Source organism: Accipiter gentilis, chromosome 14, assembly GCF_929443795.1.
Source record: "Accipiter gentilis chromosome 14, bAccGen1.1, whole genome shotgun sequence".
Lineage (NCBI taxonomy): Eukaryota > Metazoa > Chordata > Aves > Accipitriformes > Accipitridae > Astur > Astur gentilis.
The window spans coordinates 10,706,135-10,729,900 of NC_064893.1; the positions used below are offsets into that span (position 1 = coordinate 10,706,135).

Sequence of the window (23,766 nt, forward strand, 5' to 3'; positions counted from 1 at the left end):
TCCAAAGGTCCAAACTGATTTTTTCTTATGATTTGCTTCCCCTTACAAACAAAAAGGTGGAAGGCACTAGATCTTAATTTTCTTTACATGTGACCATAGTTTGTGCTTTGTTCTCTGTGGAAAAGACTATATGAATGTAACTAGAAAATATTAAACATGCTCTTTAACATAACATATCTGGCAATGAATTAAGAAGCAATTCTGAACATAGGGATTTTTCTTCCAGTTATCATTTTGGTAGCACTCTGCTGGACTCACTCTTGAATGTCAAGATCTTTCTCCTACTGGGGAGCTCAAAACAAAACACAGTATTCCAGATACGGTTTCATTAGTGCTGAACAGAAGGGAAGAATCACTTCCCTGAACCTGCTGGCTACTCTCTTGCTAATACAGCCCATGTTGCCATGGCCCTTCTTTTCTGCTAAGGCACACTGCTGGCTCATGTTCGACTTTTCATTGGTACCCCCAAGTCCCTTTCGGCAGAGCTGCTTCCTAGGAAGCTTGTACTGTTGCAGGGGGCTATTCCATCTCAGGAGCAAGCCCTTGCTCTCACTTTTGTTGACCTTCATGAGGTTCCCGTCAGCCCATTTCTCCAGTCTGTCCTAGTCCTTCTGACTAACAACCCTGACATCCAGCATACTGATGCTGCTCCCCCTGCCAGTTTGGTGTTATCCAACTGGACAATACACCCCAGTTGGTCACTCTGGTCATTACTGAAGACATTAAACAGTACTGATCTCTGAGATCTCTGCTAGTTATTGGCTGCCAGCTGGACTTTGCACCACTGATCACTTGAGTGAATTTTCCTGCCCACTTTATCTTCCATTTAATCAGTCCATATCTCACCAATTTGGTGATAAGGGGAGTATGGGAGAGTGTGTCAAAGGTCTTCCTAAAGTCAAGGCATACATCTACTGCCCTTCCCTTGTCCACAGCACCACTCATGTCCCCATCATAGAAAGGAATCAGGTTGGTTAGAGGGCTGGAGCACACAACATACAACGAAAGGCTGAGAGCTGTTCAGCCTTGATAAAAGAAGGTTCAGGGAAGATCTTACTGCTGCCTAGGCTACCTGAGCAAAGGATAAAGAGAAGTTAAGACAAATGTTCTCAGAGATGCACGGCCATAGGATAAGAGGCAATGGCCACCAGTTGTAACATGGGAAACTCCAATCATATACAAGGAAAAACTTCATTCCTGTGAGGGTGGTCCAGGCATTGCCCAGAGAGATTGTGGGATCACCATTCTTAGAGACATCCAAGAGTCAAACAGACATGTCCCTAAGCAATCTGATCTAATTAGACCTGCTTTGAGCAGGAGGCTAGATTAGATGACTTCCAGAGGTCCATTCCATCCTAAAGTATTCTACAGTTTTACAGCTTCAAACATGTTTAAAAAAAAAAATCTCTGAAGACATGTGGTTATATTTTAAGTCAGTCTGATGGCACTGCACAGATGTTTTCATAAAAATTCATTAAGTAAATTTTTGTGTAACTTTTGCTGCTAACGATTGAGAGATCTACTTTTTCACTGAATAATGTGATACACTGAAAAGACTGACATACTATCATCCTGGATACATCTACTTTGGTAGCCCTACTCTTACAAGTTTTGAAACAAATATGCAAAAGTGAAACCATAAATTGAATTGAATACTTTAAAAATCTTTCTCTGTTTTTCCATCTTTGTTCATTCCTCCTCCACTCCTGCATCAAAAACATGTGGCACAAAACCTTATGTTACAACTGATTATCCCTTCCTTAAAAAAGAAAATCTCTTGCAAACAGATGTCTAACAATAATATGATTTTAACCATCTAGTTTTAGAAGCTGCAACATCATTTTCCAAGAAAGATGGGTGGCTGCTAAAGTTACGGAGGATAAGAAAAGGATTGCTACAAGAGCAGAGGAAAAAAGTAGCAAAAGAAATTGTAAAAGTTAATAATAGTGGGTGGTAAGTTTCGCTCTCCATTTCCATATGTTGTGAAGTACTTTACATAGTTACGGATATTTTTGATTGTTCACATTGTGCTGTTCTGGAAAGTTGATGCTGCTACAGCTGAGACAGAGCAATTTGTGTTAATACATTTGCACTGTACTCACACAAACAAGCACAAATACTTAAAACTCCATTAGAAACCTCAAGCATCTTCACAAACAGAAACTGTAGAAATGCACAGCTGCACTTGGTTAGCCTAGACATAACTTTAAATTTATGCTTAATTAAATTTAATTCAAAGTATTGCTTGGGAAATGTATTTCTATTTTGTGTTGTTTTTTCAAGAAAAATGTATCAAGATAAATTATTAAGAAAAATTTGACATGTTTCAGGACTAAGAAGTTATTTTGTTCTATAGGAATAAATTACTGTCTTATGGATCTCTCGATTCAGTTTCTCTACACTGAATATTCAGAAATAGCAAGTCTTACATCACTAAATTTATAATTAAATAGCTTCTCATTAATGTGCCTTAGAATGACATCTTACTCTAATTATGAGCTGGAAATAGTCCACAATACACATACAGTTGTGTGTTCTTGATCACCTGAAGGTTTGAAGATGTTAATATGCATCTAGATTCTTCCTCTATTAATCACAATCTGTAGGCAATAAAGATCTCAAAAAAAGAAGAAAAAAAAAGATATTTCTCTTGCTTTCCCCCCTCCAGCAACCTCCAACATGTTTTCTGCCTTGAGCTTTGCCTTAGGCAAAAATAATGTCAAGTGGTCTCATACAAATAGCAATTGTAAACCCTCTACCCAATTCTCTTTAATTTTACAAATTGGAACTATATGCATGTTTTTCTTCCCTTCTCTAACACAGTTAAGTCATCACCGAGAAAAATGAAGAATACAGCACAGCACATGTATGAGAATAAAACTAATTACTACTTTTTGGCCTCAAAAGAATGCTGACAACCCAGTAGGATAACAATGCAGTTTTCAAATACTGTCTATCAGCCACTTCAAAATAGAAAGTAAATCTTGCTCAAAAACTTACTAAAGATGTACAAAAATCAAATTAAAGGAGGACAGTACAAGCTGTCAGAACATTTCTCAAAAGAAAGCCACAGCATTAATAAATTCCAGATTGATTAACAGTAATTTATATTTACTATCCCATTTCCAAAAAAACCAAGCAGCAATACATAAATGTTGAATGTACAGAGAACAACACTGCATTTTTGCATTAATCTGCTTAGGTCATGGTCTTATCATGATTATTTAAATTCAAGAGCAATACTTGGTTGACAAGGTACTGCAGTGCTGCAGGCTACAATGCTCACACAATGCCTAAAGGGTTATTACAGTGGAGAAATTCTATTGAGGACAACGCAAGAGCCTTACCCCTTCCCGGAGACACCTCATTAGCACAGTGTAAGCAGCCGAGGGAACAACCCAGCATTCTCTGGGGTGCTCCCTTTTTTTCTCCTGAAAAGAAGCCAACGGCACAAATGATTAAATTAAAAAAAAAATCACAGTAATCTCAGTCACATAAAAAATGGGTAACAGATTCTTAATAAGGTTCATATTATACTAATTTCAAATTAGAAAATATATTAAATTCCAGGGCAGAATTACTATTTAAAGTTATTTCATGTGCAGCACAGATATTGATATTTTATTAGCTTATTTAAATAGTCTCCAAAATCCATAACAGAATTTGTCCCAATATTTCTGGGTTTCATCAATTCCTTCTAATTCACACACACAAAAAAAATTCTTGCAAACCTCTCAATCATTTTGATTACTTCAGAAAGAGACAACTGATTATTAAGAGTAGTAATGCTTCTCTTTAAATGTGATTTAATTATACCAAACAAACAAAATTACTTTTGTCTGGCAAACTTACTTTGGAAAAAAGTATTCAAAGTCACACAAGGAGATACAAAGTGTTTAATAAAACTTACTGTAGCCTTCAGTACATATCAACACTGTTCCAAGATCTTTATGTATATTTCCTTGAAATCACCCTGTTAGAGAGGCTAATTCCTCCCAGTTGAATCACAGGTTTAATTCTGTTAGAAGTTAATGAACTCCACTTCCCCCTGTCCCCCGCCCCCACGCTAGCCTACTGTAAAACTTCAAGTTTAAAAGAGGACACTTAGATATCATTAAGATTTAACTAAAACAACCTCCATATCTAGGCTAGTAACACAAAGATATTAGCAACTGAAAAAAATACCCTCTTTTGGGAAAGGAAGTGAGAAATAATAGGCATTGGATGGTGTGAAGATGAAATCAATGTGTAGCTTGTCTTAATAAGTAGACAAAGGATGATAAGCAACAATTTCTTCATGAATCATACATTTCTTGAACTCTACTGACTACAGTAGCAAATTATTTTTAGCATTCTAATTAACTGTTTATAATAAAAAGCATAGGATGGGCAAGGTGGGGGTTAGCAATGCAGAAACAAATTATACTTTCTAAACTTTCTGATTTCTGAGAAGCCTACACTAATTCAACATATATGATGTGATAATGTCAGGCACTTAATTAAAGCATGGCACATTAGCAGGGAAGACTATTAATGAATTGCCTAGTAAAATTAATTTTCCTTCTTTATTGAAAATAAATCAAAACTTTCTTTGCAACATATATCAAAAGAGAAAATTAGTTTGTTAAATCTCCCATTTTTTTAAGCTTTATTTCTGCTAACTTTCTGTTAGGAGGTATGGAACAATTTTCCTTGGAAGTAATTTACAGATAATAATAATAATGAGTGGTTTGACATTCGACAAAGACATCAGATCTACCACATTCTACCTCCTTCATCCTATCTGAGTAACTACATGTTGACATTTAATCACAGTTTGCCTTAGTGTGTAAGTTTAAGAAAATGCAGCCCAAGTTTCAAAGGATGGTAGGTTACTTTCTAACAGTGAAAACTGGAATCTTCTCCACCTGGAAAAGGCATGACAAGACTAGAAATCAAGACAGAGTTAAACTGACAAGATATGCTGGAACCGGCATTGGTCTGTTTCTCATTTTATTCATCTAATTTAGTCAGAAATTCTGTCAAGTTCTCCTGTAACCATACATATTAAATGCACTATAAAATAAAAAGCCTTAAGAAATGGTGCAGTCCTGAAAATTAATAGTTCTTCCATTCTTCAGACTCATTAATGACTTTCTGCAAGGTTTATTCTCTAGTTAGAAATAAAAAAAAGGCAAAAGGTGTATGCAACTTAGCACCGCTGTTAATTACCTAAACACACCTACATAATTTAACATTTAATAAATGTAAATATATCATCAAACACTGGGTAATCTTCCTACTTTTTGCTCACAGCCCATGTTGATTTTGATTAAACTTTAGGTTCTGCACCCTAACAACACAAACAGCACAAAATGAATAGAAATACTACATAGAACTTGAAAGTTTTCCCTCAAGGCAATTAGCTCAAGAGTAACAGAACAACCTCCCTGGGGTCTGCTCATGCTACTTGTGAATTGCTCTTGGCTTCTGTTTGGGAAAAAAATGCAGAGGTGGAGCGTAAGATCTTACTTATGAGATCTCCTATGCAAGTACACATATAATATCAGAGTTTAGGATTGCAGAGGACCATTATGATTATCTGGACTTTTTCCCAGTATTTTCTAAGCCACAGAGTGCAACCAGTGATCCTGTATTTAACCTAATGAATCATGCTGTACCTAGATAGCTGAACTTGATTGTAAGAGTTTGATAATTTATGATTTACCAAATGTTCATATGAAAAAGAAATAATCTTTATCATTATTTAACATAAATATTGTAGTTGGACCTAGAAACACTTAGCAAAACCCTGGAGGGAATCAATAAATAAAATCAGCATGCCCCCCAAAACTTACAGTTTAAATGATAAATATTTAGCAGCTTGATAAAACAATCAAGCAGGCTGCACAGCAAAATGGAAGAAAACAAGGAAAAAAGAAAAATAAAAATATTTTGTGTACAGTTCTTACTGAATTAGATATAGTTATGATTTTTTTTTCCTTAAATTAGTCAAGGCATAAAGCTTTGCTGTTTAGAGATATAAACCGGGAATAAACTTTGTTTCATCTTATTATACTACCACTGACTTGGTATATGATCTTGGCAAGGTCATTCAATACTACTGTTCTGCAGTTTAATGAGCAACAAAATGCCTACAACACTACAGTATTCTGAAGTTAAGTAGGTACAGAACAGATAAAAGAAAAGCTTTATAAAGAGCTTTTTTAAAAAAAAAAAAAAAGTGTCTCCAAGCACACAAAACACACTGATACTTTTGACATTTTACCAAGACACTGTACACATGAATTCAAGGCACTGTAATTACAAATATTTCTGCTTGTTCTGTAATAATTTCTTAGTTATAACTCAAAGCAATGCAACCTATTACTACAGATCTTCCTGAAAGATAGTTGCCATTTAAATACAAGTTATCATGCTTCAAACACTGTAAAGTTCATAAATACATATAGACTCAAAAAATCTGTCAGTTGACATTTTCAGAAGAAAAAAAAAAAAATCTATTTGGGTCAGTGCACGCAAATCATTTTGCTGTTATAGAGCCAGTGTAAACAGATTTATTTCAACCACTAAAGGTCAATTTCAAGATAAAATCAAGCAGTGCAAAATACTCTTGCCAAATATAATTTTCAAGGTGGAGTTCTAAGTTTATTTGGGTTTTAGTGGTTAAAAATATATAGTTTTCAATCTGTCTGATGATGCTACGTACAAATTTTTTCTTCCAAGGAAAACTGAGAAAGTATTAACATGTATGAAAATAAACTACGACTGTGGATGTATTTTCCATAACATAATATCTCAGTGTGAGAACAAGTTCTGTGACTCTGTGTATTTGGCAAATATTTTGGCAATTGTCCAACCAAAAAACGATGATGCTTGCTAACTCACCAAAACAAACAAACAAAAAGAAAGACAAGCACTACATCCTGTGGAACATGCAAAGGAGCTAGAGGACGAGAACAATAAAACAAAGCTGTAACTACAGAAAGCAAAAATACAGCTCCATTTAGTATTTTCATTCCTTTCTCAAGTGACCTCACAGACTGTTAACTAACATGATAGCATTCAGAGCAATTAGATGATGCAGTTAATACAAAGGCTTCAGAGAAGCTAGGGCTAGGCTTTTTCTGTTTAAAGTCACCTTTGTGTCTAATAAGTAAAAGAAAACATTTTACTCTTTGAATAAGGAAAAAGAAAGGTGAGACTTCAGAGGAGCTGCCATCTTCAAGTCTTACAACTAACCGCTGTTTATTTTTAATGTGAATCTACTATTTCTAGACTGAAGGTTTAAATCAGTTCTAGTCAGGAATCACTATAATTCCATTTAAAATTAGTCAGCATCATTTCATTTCCTTTTCCACAGTGTTATAATTCCAACCATGCTAGGATAAGATCTAATATGGACTAGGTATATTAATTTATTGGTATCATAGGCTGTCCTGATACATCCTATTTAATCAAAGTCTCTGGCTAAGATGTTCTAACCCTCAGATCTGCCACTTGGAGGCCAGCAGTCATTATGGTGATTGATTAAATTGTTTTATGAAGTTAAAAATCTATACTTGAAGAAAGCTATTTAATTATCTCAGATTAAGTACATGATTGGAATAACATGTTTCTTAAAGTAGAAAAAGTATCACAGAACATACAAGGACAAGAAACTGTTGAGGATACAAATGACAAAGTGATTTGCTTTTTTCGTCTATTTTTCCATGGGAATTTTTTTTCACATTTGTTAAATTTACAAGGATCACTTGACAGTCTTACCTCTCTGGCTACGAGGTAAAGAAGCTCCCCAAGTGCTGGTAGAAGGCATTGTTTCAATTTGCTATTTCTGAAGTTCTCTCTGATGAGTTCAGTTAAAAGTATAATTGCCTAAAATAAAATAAATAAAAAAAATCAGAGAACAACACGTATAATCTTTTCTCAAGCAAAATGAATTGTTAAAGGTAACAAGCTTTATCTCAAATGCCATATTACTGATATACTCTTCATTTATGCTAAAGAGCCATTTGCAAAGGATTTAGTAAGCATTGAAAGACAAAAAAAATAATAATTACTAAACAGATTATATATGCAACGTGGAGAAAAATGCAATAAGGAAATAGTCTAAGTGGCAAATTGTCAGCTATCCGTTCTTCCTTTTCCCTCAGGACACTAGAATTAGATCTGCCAGGAAAAAAAAGTCTACTTGCTGTTCCTAGGTTTCTGTCAGAAGATCTAAAAGTTCTCCTCACCATCAAGTTACAAAAAGAATGAACAACAAAACCAAAGAAAATGCTGTCTTTTGTGTAGATATTGAATCAGAAGATAGGAACTCTTAAAGTTTTGTCTCCTGACCTCTAAGTTTACGGGCGACCCATTGCGTGAGATCTGGACATATCATTTTAGTTTTCAGTACTTCGAGAGTTTCTGTTAGCAAAGCATTTATATATATATATATATATATATATATATAGTATTTATATTGAGGGGGTGGAGGGAAACTGAAAATTCCGATTCATCTTGTGCAGGTGACCTAGTAAGAAATCACTTTCCCATACATATATGCAACAGATTTCAACCTGATGTTTAATGCTGGACTCATTCAAGAAACAAAGAACCATTTAGCTACCACATGTTAAATTGAAAAGCATGCTATCTGCTGGCTGCAGTGTGCTCCCCAAAAACCAAATGTGCTCCAATATGTAGCAAGCATACAGCACTATAGAAGCTAGTTCTTTCCTTAATTAAGATGGACCTACACGTCCCCCCTGCTCCCAAACATTCACACCTTGCAAAAGTAGGAAAAGAAGACAGTTCAGCAAATACGGATATAACATACTTCCTATGTCCCTTAAATAGTTCTTTTGACTATTGGGAAGGATTTAGTTCTAATACTTCTAAAGTACTTATGAGATACAGCAATTCAGCTCTGTAAACAGATACTATGAATGAATTCAGTGATTTCCAATAGTTTGCATGATATGCTAAGTGAGATCTGAAGTTATGTTTATGTACTTTAAATAGTAATATTGCACATACTATTCCATTTTAAACCTCAGAAAAGTCAACTTTTAAATTATTACTTTAAATGTGGAGTGTGACGTAGCTTGTGCTATTTTTTTTTTAATTAAACAGAAAGCATTGCTGTAAAGTATCTCAGTCTACAGAAACAGGAAAAAAATAGTAGTTCAGGCAAATAATAATACTTATTGCATATTTCATCATTATGCAGAAAACAAGGCAATAGAAACCATCATATTATGATCTCCTTCAGTATAACAAATGGAGCATGAATTTTATTTTATTCTTCTGCTTAAGAACTCTTCCCTTCTCCTTTAAACAGCACATTTCACGTTTTTATTTTATGCTTTAGTAGAGAACAATGGACTTTTTAAGATGGACTTGTTTAAAAATATTTTGAAGTAGGACTGGCTCTGTGACAGTCCTATCCGAAAGTCATTGAGTCCAGGTCTTAGATATTGATGATGCTATAAATATCTGATAAGAAGCAGAAATGTTTAGATCATCTTTCATATGTATCTAATTTATAACTAATCAAATCATAATGAAATAAGTACTGGATCACTGTAACATTCTTTTTATTGTTCTCTTCTAGTTTAAAACTACTTTTAGTATGGCTATACAATATACAATAGGGAAGAGTTAATGAGCTAAAAAAAAATTTCTCTGCTGTTTTTCCCAGTTGAGGAAGTATTGTATTATCTCTTATACAGAGCACAGGGAGCACAGACTTCTATCACTCATCTCAAGAACCTCAACGTTTACAGTCCTATATGAATACAAACAAGCCAGGCACAAGGGGTCTAAACAGCAGCAGTTCTGGGAAACCACTTACTTTGTGCAGTCAATTTCCCAAGATATTCTCAGACTTTACATAATGTTTAAATGGAGAACCTGATAGCCATTCTTTAAGACTGGTCTCAAATTAATCCAACAAAAAGATAGGAATTTTTCAGTGCTGATTATGGGCCCACCAGCCTAGCTTTCTTCCTGCTTCTGTGGAGGATCCAAGTCTAACTCTCTTGAGCACCAGCTTCATGGCACACTCAAGGAACTGCTCAATTCACTTCAGCTGACAGAGTCCCACCACCCTAACACTTACAAGCTTCATTCATAGTTTTGCCTCTGTTAAGAAGCTTTCCCTAAACAGAAAAAAGTACTCACAATAGACAGAATCTTTCACGTAAATCATGAGGGATGGCTCAGACAAATGGTTTTCAACACAGCTGAAATACTCATACAGCCCAGTGTACACTAGCATTTCAGACAGTACATTTAAAATCTGGAATCACCTTACTTGGTGACCTGGAAAAGTCAAGCAGTTCACATAATCTGGTTAAATTGTGGTGGTTAATATGTGATTTGTTTGCCATTATTTGTTCTCTAACTCACATTCTTAACCAACACACTTGAAGCATGGGAGATTATGTGACAGGGATGGAGCTGTGGAGACAGACTATAGCCTGGGTTGAATATGAGGCCACAGAGAGGGAACACATGCTACTGTTGACTGTAATGCCACATTGTGCATTTTTCTGAAGTGGAAGACAAGGACCAACATAAAGATAGATGACAAAATATAGCCACGTTTATTATGTACGTGCATTGTAGCTACAGCAGCAGGTCTTGCTTCCGAAGTTTCTTCTGGTGCTGTAGCTACTAGCTAGACAAAGGATTGATGCAGCTCAGAAGAAAACAATAGAGATACACACATTTTCTGGACATAACAAAGGAAGTAGCATAGCTTGTGTATTACAAAAGTAGGAGCAGGAAAAGATTGGGAAATGGGAAGCTTAAAGTTGAGGAAACAGATGTAGATGAAAGGACAATAAGAATGCAGGAGGAGACTAAGGGAAATATATAAGGTTAGGAGTTTGATCTAGAGTGATAGAAAGGCGATACTGTTATCCATATGAACAATTAACAATAAAGGTCCCAAGGAACTTTAGTTTCTCTTGTTAGAAAACTGTGGGCCAAAGCCACTTCAGTACTTATTCCCAAAGGGGAAAGCAAAACAATCTACAGTCCTTCCTCTGAAAGAGATCTGATGTGATATGCCTTTGAAGAGGTTGTGTGGTAACTGAAGGATGTAACAAAAGTTTTTCAGAGTTACAGACAGATACTCTTTACCTTGGGTAGCACAGAAAAAAAATAATTAAAAACCAAAACAAGCAAAAACCACCAACACCAAACCAACCACAACAGCAGCATCGTGGTTTTCTCACAAATCATGATAAGTGTTTGGACAAAGGCAAAGGTTATCTGAAATAGTCCCAGTTCTCTACTTTCAAAAACATACTCTATCTTCCCACTACTCAAAAGGCCTAGCAAAACAGTCACATCTAGTCATTAAGCAAGAAGCAGCTAAAAAGAAAGCATTACTCCAAGGTTTCTTTAAGAAATCTAAAGAAAATTGTGATACTGAACATAAATCCCATTCTGTATAAAGCAATGAATGTAAATGCCAAAACACATATATTGGCTACTGATCACTGCAAAGCACATAGTGAATTTATCATTATGCATACACCCCAATAAAAATAGGCAATACATTATTAAATTATTGATGGAACACATGTATACTACATAACCACCAATTAAAAAGAAGTAAAAACATAATTGAAGTTTTTATCCACAAAGAACAAGCACATAGCAAAACAGAAAGTATTTTAACTGAAAGGTATGGCAGGCAGGAGACAAAAAATTCTGGTGTTTTCTGGGAGAGGACCAGTAAAAAGTCACTATCATCCCTGACTTGCAATTCAGAATATCAGAATATCCTGATATTATCCTGATATAAGAAACTGCCTCAATGCTTATCAGCATGTTGAAGGTCACTTCAGATTTATCACAAGACATGATCTTCTAGAGAACTTTATCAGAAAACTACTCGTAGACTATGTTGCTGGATCCTGAAGTGTTTTCATTACAAGGTTTAAATTTTTTACAATGACAAATTCATAGATACATAAAATCACTTGCTCAGTAAACAAATATTCTTGTCTCTAAATCCTTTGCTAATATGGAATGCAATTTATGTTTTTGCAATTCATAATGTTTTTGCAGTCTCCAAACTTACTGTCATTTGCATCTATATAGAAAGAAGCTAAATAGTGACACAAAGGTCTCAAAAGCTCAAAGAAAATAATCTGTGAAAATTAGCCTAATTTTAGCAGACTTTGCAAGAAAATATTATGTGAAGATCCTATCACAGACGTTCACAAAAAGTATAAAGGGAAGTGAAAGGTAAATCAGGTAGTTAAAATAATCAGGGTTTACAGAGTTTAACAAACATCCCAGGAAATAACAATTTCCAGTCCTTAAAGTTATAAAATGTAGTCTTCTTTCTTTTTTTTTTTAATAGTTTACAGATATATTTCGCAGTACAGCACTTTTTCTTCCTCAGAGCACTAAAGAGTTTTTATCCTCAACTTGCCTTGATTTTCCTTCACATTCTGACCTTAACCGCTTCACAACTCCAATCTTTGTACAGAGAAATCATATAAAAACTGGAAAGGTAGTCTTCAAATCAAAGCAAAAAGATCTACTAAACAAACTTTGACCTTCTCCCCCTTTTTTTTAATTAAATGCTATGTTCGTTAACTGTTTTCTTTAACTTCTTTCAGAACATTTTCAGTTGTTATTCAGGAATTTTAAACAGCCTGCCATTCCAGAGAGAGCTTAACTTTCATATTTAAGAAATAAATGTATCAGTAGGTTTTAAAGCTTTTAATATATCAGCTTGAGAAAGTAGTAGTCACATTGGTTGAAATGCAATTCTGCACTAAAAGATGAACACATAATGACAGCATTTTCTCCTTTATTAGATTTGCTTTCTATAGCTATACAGAATTACTCTTGCTTTTGTGATGAAATATGTATTTTGAGAACTACTTTCACTGTGGAATCAATACCACTAAAAGTACCTCAGCACTGCAGCATTAACAGACATCATCCATATTCAGTTAACGCCTCTCAACTTTGCCTCTTTAGACCGAGGGTGAACGTGCCATGAAATAGTATTTAGACTACACAAAATTGATGAACCATGCGATAACACCAGCTGCAGACAATAGTCCCAGCAGACTAGCTAGGGACATTAAATCATCATGATACCTAAGTTACAACTGCTTGTTTGCTTGCAGGCAGGACTTGATGAAGAAAATCCAAATCAAATTGTACATCTGCTATAGAGAATCAAGGCAGGCTGTTCAAAATTATCAGCTTTAATGATGTATCTTAACCAGCAGAAACCCCTGATTTAATATCAATACTGATCTTGTTTTGCACCTGTAATATTTATTTTCCCAAAGCATGGTTAATAAACTGGTAAATCTTGATGACACACTTTCCAGTACATTTATGTATGCAGTCCTAAAACTCTCAGAATCCTATGTTCTATTAAATAAAATCGGGAATTAGATTTTTATTTAGTAAACTATTCTTTTATTCACCTGTACTAAGTTCTGTTTGGTTGCCTTACTACTCAGCTGAATTTTTTTAAAACCATCATTAACTAGAATGGGTAGATTATCTATCTTGTGTGGTTTTTTGGTTGTTCATTAAAATTAAGAATTTAAGATTTAAAATGAATGAAAATGAAATCAAAGAACAATATTTGATATTGGTGAACAGAAATTACTGTTCCTCACTCTCCTTCAAGATTTTAGGACTAGCAGACCTAGTTATTATTTTTATTCTGAAATAACAAGAAGAAGTAGTTCTCCTGATACTCCAATTCCTACACTTTTCTCATATTTGAATGAAAAAGTGGTAAAACTGAGCTAAAAAAAAATTCAAATTAAGAAGTTCTTTCCCTTCCTGTGCACCAACAAAAACTGCCAAAAAGCTAGTCAACACTGCAATAAATCCAAGTTTTCATTTTTTTAAAAGCTGATTTATTAAACAACAGAAAAATTGCCTGAACAAATCTGAGCCTTAAGATCAATGATTTAGTTTAATTACATAGTCTGACAAATAAAGTCTCCTTTTTACCTATAGTACATTTTTTTTTCTTTTCAACCTGCCTACATTTTCCCTTTTAGAGAGGTAAATAGTAAAGAACTGCAAGTCCTACACTGTCTGGTAAAAGCATCTTAAATTTAATAAATTATCTACACCTTTTACACTAGCTGTCAAACTGGATGGATATAGTATAATTATAACAAGAGAAGAAAGAAGAAAGATTCATATCTGGATAGACAGTCATTACCTTCATTTACAACAATAGTGTGTGGAGTTGATATATTTATTACCTGTGGCAGACTCTCAACCCATTTCAAGCTCTATCTAGAAGTTTCCCTGCAGTTTTAGGAATACAGAAGTGAAAATTACAGCATATTCAAAACGATAAGGTATTTTATACCTTAAGATGTAAAGTGGCAATGTATAGACTTACAGTATTATTCCATCTTTGACCTTTTAGTATGACTGTCAGCAAGTATTAGCGGAAATTAAAACATATCTGTAATTCCGCAAACCCTTACAAGTGATAAAAACTGTATATGACTCAAGCATAATTTCAGTTCTTTTTCTTGTGAGTATATACACATCATGCAAGTAATGCCAAAGCAATCTCACTTTCCTTGGACGATAGCACTCCCACTAGGCTGAGAAAGTACACTGTGGTTATATTGCCACTAACCAGAACAAAAAACTACAGTAATATTTGTACCAAGTACTCATCTTTAAAATAGTGCATGAAAAAAACCCATGACCAGCCTTCTCTGAACTTCTCAAGCATGTTGCCTACCTCCCTTCTCAGTAGAATATGAATAGTTAAAACATTACAAGGGGTAACTATACTTAATCAGGAGTTGGATCCACATGTACCTGTGATCCACTGGACTTTAGTGAAAGCTGGTTAAATACCCTGAAATAAACAAGTGGCTTGACTGAAGAGTTGGGTGGCAAGACAGAAACAGATACTTTTGTCAAACTCTTCTGCGGGGTGCAGATACAAGAAGAAAGAGTCTGAGCCTGTGAAATATTCAGGTTTTGCAAATTTTTTGTTCGGTACAATAAACTGGGTCATGGAATCAGGAGGACTGAAGGGAATTCTGACCATCAGCCTATGGACATGGTATTAATGCAGTCCAGAATGTAGAAAAAAAAAAGATAACAAAATGTACAGCATATCACACAATTTATGCAGAAATAGAACTCCTCTAGGGAGCAATGCAAGATGAATGTGTGACACTTTTCCAGGTGGAATACAATGCAAAATTGAATTCACCATGAAAACTTAACTTTTCAACTTTTACGTAACTGCTGTGGGAAGAGCTCTTAGCAGACAGAGTAACTGTCATGCACTCAACTGGAGGCTCCATCAACTTGCTTTGGAATCAACTTGAGATCCCAGAAGGATACAATCAGACATAAACAGTAGGAATTAGCTTACAAATCTGTCTGGTTTACTAACAAATCAAAAATGCATCTAAAAGAAGTGTCTGCAAGTTTGAGGGTTGGTTTGTTTGATGATTTTTGTTTTAAGAAAAAAATAGTTATTTCTTCTCCTAGTCTGTCATGAAAGATGTATTATTACATGACCTCAGTTGCAGATGTACGTCAATATATCTGATTTCCACCCCAGCCCTTAAGTTTGAAGCTCTTTAATGACAGGAAAGATCAGGTAAAAATACTTCTTTCAAACAGAACAGGGATCCTGGTTTTGTTTTTGCCAAGGGCAGGAGAGAAAAAGATTGTTCAGGAGTCCAAAAAGTGAAAGATCCCTGAATTAGAAAGATTTCTGCCTTCAAAACTGAGGTCAGGGGCAATCTGCTGGCTGGAACTAGAAACCAGTCTTCACATAATAAGATTTGGCAGGAGCATCCAAAGAAGAGGACTTTTTTCTTTCTGGTTTGTTTGGGGTTTTTTTCTTCCTCCTTTTTGTTCCCCTATATTTAACTATCATCATTATATGCAGGTTTCTGTCATTCATCCTTGCCTTTTCTGAATAACATGTTTCTGGATTTTTATTCTTTTCGTAACTCTATGTGAAGTTGCTCTACGTCATCTTCTGCTTCCAGGCAATGGGCCTGTTATCCACTTGATTTAGAAGCCATGCTGGTGACACTCTTGAAGACCATGTAGGATAGTTTAGAGTGATTAATTCTACATAGAATTTCTCATATTTTGATAAATTCTATAGATTTTGAGGATTTTCCATACATTTTCTTTGAAATTAGTTCTCTTTATTGATTATTGCAAATTCCTTCATTCTGCCTAGTAAAGATAATAGCCAGACCAAACATCTGGCTAGAAATTTCCTTCTTCTCTACAGAATTCTTTTAAAAATATGTTTCAGAGTAAAATCACTTTTTTTTTCCCCCAGATGATAGCTGAAAGGACTGGTATTCAGAGGAAAAGCTAGGACTTTTACAACTGATCTTACCTAACACTGAGCCTAGTTTGAGTGTCTTTTAGTGCTGTCTGTTGGGAATTGGCTTGATGAAAAAGGACATGGGTCTATAGGAAAGTTGTGCGAGCAGAGTTCTGTGTGAAAGAATGTCAGTTTGAGCAGCAAGACTAGGCCTTGGCTGAAAATAGCTGACTTTGCTGATATCAGGAGAAAAACAACAGCTGGTCTCGCTGTTATCAGGAGAAAGACAGGGACGGTGTGACCTTGGCATAACTTCATAAGTAACTTTTGAAGAAGTTCCCATGAGAAAGTTACGGAACACGCATAGCTGCAAATCACAAGTGGGTGTGTTTTAGTAATGAATAAACATTAGCAATGTACCAATCATATTAGGACTAGTAGGCATAATTATCGCAAACTGTATAAATATGAGCTATCCGTGCAAATAAAGTTGAATCACTTCTATCACTCATATTGGGTCAACTTACGTGCATTCCTCCGCCGCTCCAACAGCTGTCATCAGAAGGCAGCAGGAAATTAGGCTTTTCAGCTACAACCAGTGTGCAATTTCTATCACAAAAACCATGTTGTAGCCTAATTGTGTCAACCAAGCAAGTATGTGCTTTAGAGGAATTTTTTTCTCCTGTCACTAGTCTATGATTTGATTAATTAGCAAGTGCAAGACAAAATGAGGTGGAAGAAGGGCTCTCTTTTAGGTTCATTCTTCAAGGTACATACTAAGTTGCAAAACTAAAAAATTCAGTGAGCAAACTGCACAACAACTTGTACAGACCTGAAGTTTGTTGACTCAAAAGAAATTAAAAGTATCAAAAATATATTAAATCCAAATTCTCAGCTATGTCAAGCTTTAATAAAAAAAGAACCAATAGCAACACAACATGGAATTGCAATATTTAATGATGTGACTTTGCAAACGTCATGCAAACAGCATCAAAATTATGCCAGGAAATATTTAAAACCTCACATAGATATTTTCCAGAATTAGTAGAAAGAGTCATGTGTTTCATGTCAAGAAGCTTAGGCATAAAAAAAATTTCGGTGTGGTCTCTCTTGCTCACAGCAAGAATGCTAACTTCATGATTCATTTTTTGTATGTATTTGATGGTTCTTCTGATACTGTAGCAATCTAAGAAAAGCAAATATTTCACTTCTTCCACAGTTAAAAATTTGTTCTTGCTAGGTTATTTTAACTACAGAAACAATATTCCAGCTAGTTCACCTAGCCTTTTACACCCTAAGCATATCTCCAATGTATATGACACATCCATTTACTTATAAAGTAACAGATGTCAGCTGTACAGAAAACCAGAAAAAAATGGAAAGGGGGGAAATCACACACTATAAACATTGTAAACAGATCTTAGACATAAACTTAAAAATATCTGCTGGAGCTGTCATTTTAATACATAAAATTCTTTGCCCCGTAGTGTACCTCTTCTTTACTATATTAAAGAAATTTTAATTAGCTAGAAAAGCTATTTGAAACTAAGAGGAACAGTTTGTCAGTCTAAGAAATGAGAGAAACATACTGTTTTCAAACTATTCATTTTGACATTTACCTTAATTTTCATTTTCTATTCTACAAAATTTACACAGTGTGCCAGTGAAAGTAACAACAAAAATTGATGCTACATGCAAAGACCAGTCTATCCATAATGCCAAAAAATACCAGTGAAAGAACACATCTTTCATCTCTTTCTGTCCCATGATGCAGAACTGTACAAAATTCTGTATTCTGATGTGCTGCTTCCATGAAAAGTGGGGTAGCATAAAAAGAAAAGGGAAGCATTTAAACAATTGTTTTAGCATTGTCTCCTTCCCTGCAGTAATTTGAAACCTCTTACCCAGTTTCTACCAACTAAGCAAGAGTTAAAAAAAAAAATAATTATTTTTTTTTTTTAAACCTTTACAAGCAAAATAGCAACATAGAAGTGACAGAAAGGCTGTGGAATAAACTCATTTCTTTTTCAACAGAGAATACATATATGAAAACATTTTGAACACACTACACACAGAAGAAGCTCCGAGATTACTCTATTAAGTATCAGAACACACCCTCCTAAACCAAGGATTTTCTTTGTGATAGCTAACAAAGGAAGAGGTGAATATGCTAAATGGTAGCCTTTACGTAATTAAGTTTAAAAGTCAGCCAGTTGCAAGTCAATTCATGAGAAAGCAGGCTCCATTAGCTGACAGATCTGCTTGTTAGTAAAAGTAAGGAATGTTCAAGTATCCCTATTGCATTTTCTATATACGGATTTAGCTGCCTAATTTTAAACAGAGAGGGAACTGCAGGCAGTAAGTGCTCTTGGGGCTTTAAGATATTTGGAATTTTTTCCTCTCTGTGAAACAGTTCTCAGCGCTCTCAAGAGTACAGGCTTTAGCAAGAAAGCTAAGGGTATATTCCCAAAGGTAACTGGTGAAATGGCTGACAGTTTGTTAACATCACATTCATTTACTACCACTGACAGGCTGAATCTTTCCAGTTTTTAACGCTGGAGGATAACCACCCTTATGTTTTTGTGAAGATGATAGCGTGGTACCTTAAATTACCTCTAAGGGATGTGATTTTGTTGTCTTGATTTTTGGGGCTTTAATTTCAGAAAAAAATTAAAATGCATATTCAATTCATCTTGCTCTGTGTGTGTATGAATAAAGCCAAAAAAATCTAAGAAATCACAGAACATTTTTATAAAGGCAAAATTATTCCATGCATATACAGAACAGGACACAAGTATATTCTAAAGCCTCAGGGAAGTGATGCTGGAGGAGGGGCAAACTGAAATTAGTTCAGCAAAAGCCTGCATAGCACAACAGTCAGAAATACTAAGTTTCCCACTGCATGGTACACACATTAAAAAGGTAGCTGTCAGATACATGGTACGCTTCACATAATCATGATTTTCCTCTGGAAGTAAGTTAACCTGAAACTGCGTATCACCCTAGGATCAAAACAAAAAGGTAAATCCTATTCAAGAATCCTCCAGATGCCTTTCAAATCAAAGGAGCTTCCGGGTTTTATTCTTTGCAGCCCTAGGAAAGGATGGTTTGCACAGACTAATCCATGAAGTATACTTTCGTCTCTTACACTGCTGCTTAAAAACAACCTCTGCTCTCAGGCAAACACAAAATTGGTAGACTTAGGGATAGAAATGTTAAACCATATATCATTATTTATAGAAGTTTTCTATGCAGCTGCATTGCAGGAAAAACATAACTCATTGTTGACAATATAAGCATTATTTGTTAGCCTAACATTTATGCTTATCTTTTTTAACAATAAGAACTATGGGGTCAAGCTCTGTTTCTTAGTAGGTTTTGCACAGTAGAAATGGAAAATAAAAGATGATTATCTCAAGGTTTTGGTGCAAATTTAACCCTGACTAGACATAATTCTCATTAACGTTAAAAAAAATTTATTGATTCTACAGTTGTTGTGCATTTAAAACTCCCTTCAGTGGGAGTCACTCACCTGTAAAAACTACCAGGGAATAATCTAGGACAGAGGAATTACCAGCTTAAAACATGACAACTTATGTGACTACCACAGAATAAAGTTAAAAAAGTATAGTAAATAGTAATTTAGAAAGTGATTATTTTATAGTGAAAAAATATTACTTTTAACTACAAATCTAAAATATTTTAACCAAGTAGGACTTAAAACTGTATTCCTTGTTGTACATTTACATTATAATGTAGAATGGAAGAAAAAAATGGAATTACAGAATGTCGTACAGTAGAGTTTAAACAGCTGCATTTTAAACCATATATGATGATTGTTCTATGCTAACAGGTAAAATACTGAGATCTTAAACCTTCAAATACTAGTTGTATTGAAGAAGTCATTATTTAACAGCATTCTTGTGAGATAATTATATTTCTTTAGCTGAGGTAATATGTAAATAGCTAACTGTACGAGAGCAAATGACTATGCAATGTTAAAAAAAATTAAAAGCTTAAAGCAGAGCAATTGAAACAAGAAACATTTCCCACTTTAAAAAGAAATACAGTAGGAAGGGCCACAGGTCCAGAAAACAAAGTCACACCATGCTTTAAACGAAAATCTCACAAGTTGTGTTGCAAAAATACTACAGTAGAGGTGGGCAAAGATATCAAATGGTTACAATCAACAAAAATCTGTGATTACAGGAAAGCATATATGCTGAAAATAGTCCTACAAGCTGTCTGGTGAGACATGAAACACTTCCATCATTATAACCAATTACAAAGAATCCTTTTAAAGTGTTCTCTGATGCAAGATGTGTTATTCTATACATAAGCAACTTAAATATGGCAATCTTACACCCAAATTGCACATCAGTTTCACAGCATGTATACAGAAGAATGAAGGTAACTTTTTTTTTTCCAATGTTCCACTCCAAAATGGAAGTTGATTTTAGTGTTCTACTTTCTTCATACAAATAAGTTTACTTCTGAAATAACCAACAAAGTTACACAGCAATATTAAAGGTAAATGGAGTTCCCCAGCTACAAACAATACACTCAGTAAACATAAAAAAGAACTTGACATAAGTCAATGTGTCAGTTATAGAGTTATAGTAAATTTAGGTTTTTGTATGACTATATTTTTATGCCCCCAAAAAGTGTTACTCAATTGTTTAAAATCAAGATATACGGAAAGAAATCATGATTTCACAAGACATATCTTTGTCAATAAAGACACAAGATGCTAAGCAGCTGTCAACTGGATCAAGACTGCTTTTTGGCTCTGTGAGTGGTCAGCTCCAGATGCTTTTTTAAAAAAAAGGTACAAAAAAAATCTCAAAGTGAGCTTGGACACCTTAGTTAAAATTATCTAACTCCGAACAATTACGTACTGATCTTAAATGTGAGGCACACACCTTCAGAGGCCATCAGAAATGTTTTGCTAGTGCCTGCTATTCTAAGCCTGATACTCCCATTACCCATATCAACACTTAAAACTTCTCTGAAATTTGCCAGCTTTCCAGCTTTTATATTCTCACATGGAAAGGCACTTCTTTGTCTCATTATGCATCCTCTCAACAGATCTTAATTTGCCACTTTCCAACTTCATGAAATGGCTTTATTCTTAAACTACAATATAGGAAAAACACTATATCACTCAGCATTTGAGAATAATTCAAAGACATATTTTCATTAAAGAATCTGACACTCTTCAGTACCATCAGAGGTCTTCTACTTAATCATTCTTGTTGTTTTTCCTCAAAATCATCTTTAACTCCTACAGTGCCTTTTTTGAGATTAAGTGGACTGGAACTGGACATAGTATTCCAGTAAAATGATGGTGGGGATGTCCCCCCTCTACCTTAAAACCCAGGCTGATGGAATATTGCGGGGGGGGGGGTGGATTTGAACAAAACTGGACACTGAACTACAAACTTGATAATATCCAACAGAAATCCATGATTTCCCTATTGGAAAGAAAAAACGTGGAAACAGTAATCAGAAAATACTTCAAAGTTATAATTGGAAATAGAAAGTCATATCCAGTAACTATAGAAGTAGTTCATTCAAAATACTCAGTCTGATCCTTTCATACCTTTAATGTTATCTGATTGCCTAAGTAAGGAACAAAAGACCTCAGCACTCCCAAAAATAAAAACACAATTTAAATTAACTCAAAATTAAAATTCTTTTTCCTGAAAAAATATAGATATGTTTAATACACTAAAACTTCAAAAGCAGAGTGCAAATCTAAGACCACTCTGATTTTGAATATGGCTGATTACACTAATAGGCATACAAATGTATTTTTTAAAGAGGAATGAGCTCTCACTTCTCCATCTAGTTCTAGTAATTGAATTGAATGCAAGAGAAGTGAACAAATGACAGAGAAAAGGAACGCACACAGAAAGATGTATTGACTGTGGAATTTTTTAATGTTGACCACACTGCACACTTCAGCAGTCCATGCCATATTCTTATTTATTACACACAGATAGATATGCATTCTAGGTTTTATACCATCTTGCTCTATCTCCTCCTTTGGGCTGGTATGAACATTTGCACATCGAGCTGGATGACAGAACAGATGCAAGTTAAAGTGAGCCTCATCTAAAAAGAAAAGCTCCTTCTAAATAGAGTAAATTCAATGGACTATGAAAACAGTGTCAATTAAATGTCATTTTAAAGGGTACAGTTTTTGCTTTGGTCAGGTAATTAATCTAAGAAAATTGCAAAAAGTGATTTAATCCTGCAATCAGCAATGTAAGTTTTCAGTTCCCTAGCTGCGAATTTCCTTGTTTTCTTCTACCAACTTGGTTTGGACTTCAAACACAAAGCAAGCCCAATTCATTGGACTGATAAAATTAATTTTTTGAAGGGGGGAAAAAAGACTCTTCCTCTAAATATGATAAGAGGTCTTAATATTTTCTCCAATAATCCAGAATTGGCATGCTTAACAGATTCATTGTTAATTTAATTATATTTACATTTTCTGTTTGTTAACTTGGAAGAACTTCTCAAACACAGAAGATTCTCCCAGCAGAGGCTAATTCATCTGACAAATGTTGATATTTTATTCATTTGTCTTCCTGCCACATGCCCCCATGTAAGTTCTATTCAGTGGTCCAGGTTGTTGAAAATAATTTGAAGAAATTTATTATAAAGGTTGAAAGTTTAATAAAAGTCAAAAAACTTAAATTGAATCTCCTCTCAGTGTCACTAAAGTATTAAGTGACAAACCTGATTATCCAGAAAGATAATTTTAAGGTTTTAATCATTTTACAAAACAGTAGACATCTGTGTGTGCACACATGTGTAAGTACTCATGCACAAACTCTACTACAGCTTACATCTCCTGCCTACCGATTTTTTTTTAGTTGGGGTGACGGGGTTTTTTGGTTTTTTCTTTTCACATAAGAGATATCAGGGCAAAACAAGGAAAGTGCCCTTGTAGGAAACAAACAAGGATACACTAAAATTATGAATATTTGTGAGCAGACTCAAAAAGTTATTTTAAAATTTAAAAAAACCTAAAACTAAATAGGTTGGGAATAAATGGGCAAATGAAACCATTTTTATTTGAATCTCCTTACAATATGGGCAGATGTGGATAGACCTAGAAACAGGAGTTAACGGAGAAATAAGCTAGGAACATGACTTAAAAATTGGCATTCTGTATGAACTTGTATGACAAACTACAGACGTAGCCCAAAGTAGGTACAATCAGACTAGCTAGAGTCTACCTATGAGTTTACAGGTCATAAAACTGCACCTGTAATGATGCAGCTGTTTTGCAACTGTAGAAAACAACCACCAAATTGTACTTCAAAAAAATCAGAAATAAAAAGGCTCAGATTATATGGAATTTCAATTTGGTTGAAAACAGAAATCAGGATATTCCACTGCTTTGACAAAGGAATTGCATTCTAAGC

At 34.7% G+C, this 23,766-nt stretch overlaps 1 protein-coding gene across 2 annotated transcripts in view; it reads right to left on the reverse strand.

Annotated features, from left to right (window-relative positions):
- Positions 1 to 23,766, reverse strand: part of ULK4 (unc-51 like kinase 4) — a 256,275-nt gene that overhangs the window by 196,822 nt on the left and 35,687 nt on the right. For both annotated transcript variants that reach the window (XM_049817203.1, XM_049817204.1), the window contains 2 exons: positions 7,768 to 7,875; positions 3,348 to 3,431 (listed from right to left, as the gene is read on the reverse strand). In XM_049817203.1, coding sequence (XP_049673160.1) covers positions 3,348 to 3,431; positions 7,768 to 7,875 — 192 coding nt within the window. The remainder of the gene's footprint in view (positions 1 to 3,347; positions 3,432 to 7,767; positions 7,876 to 23,766) is intronic.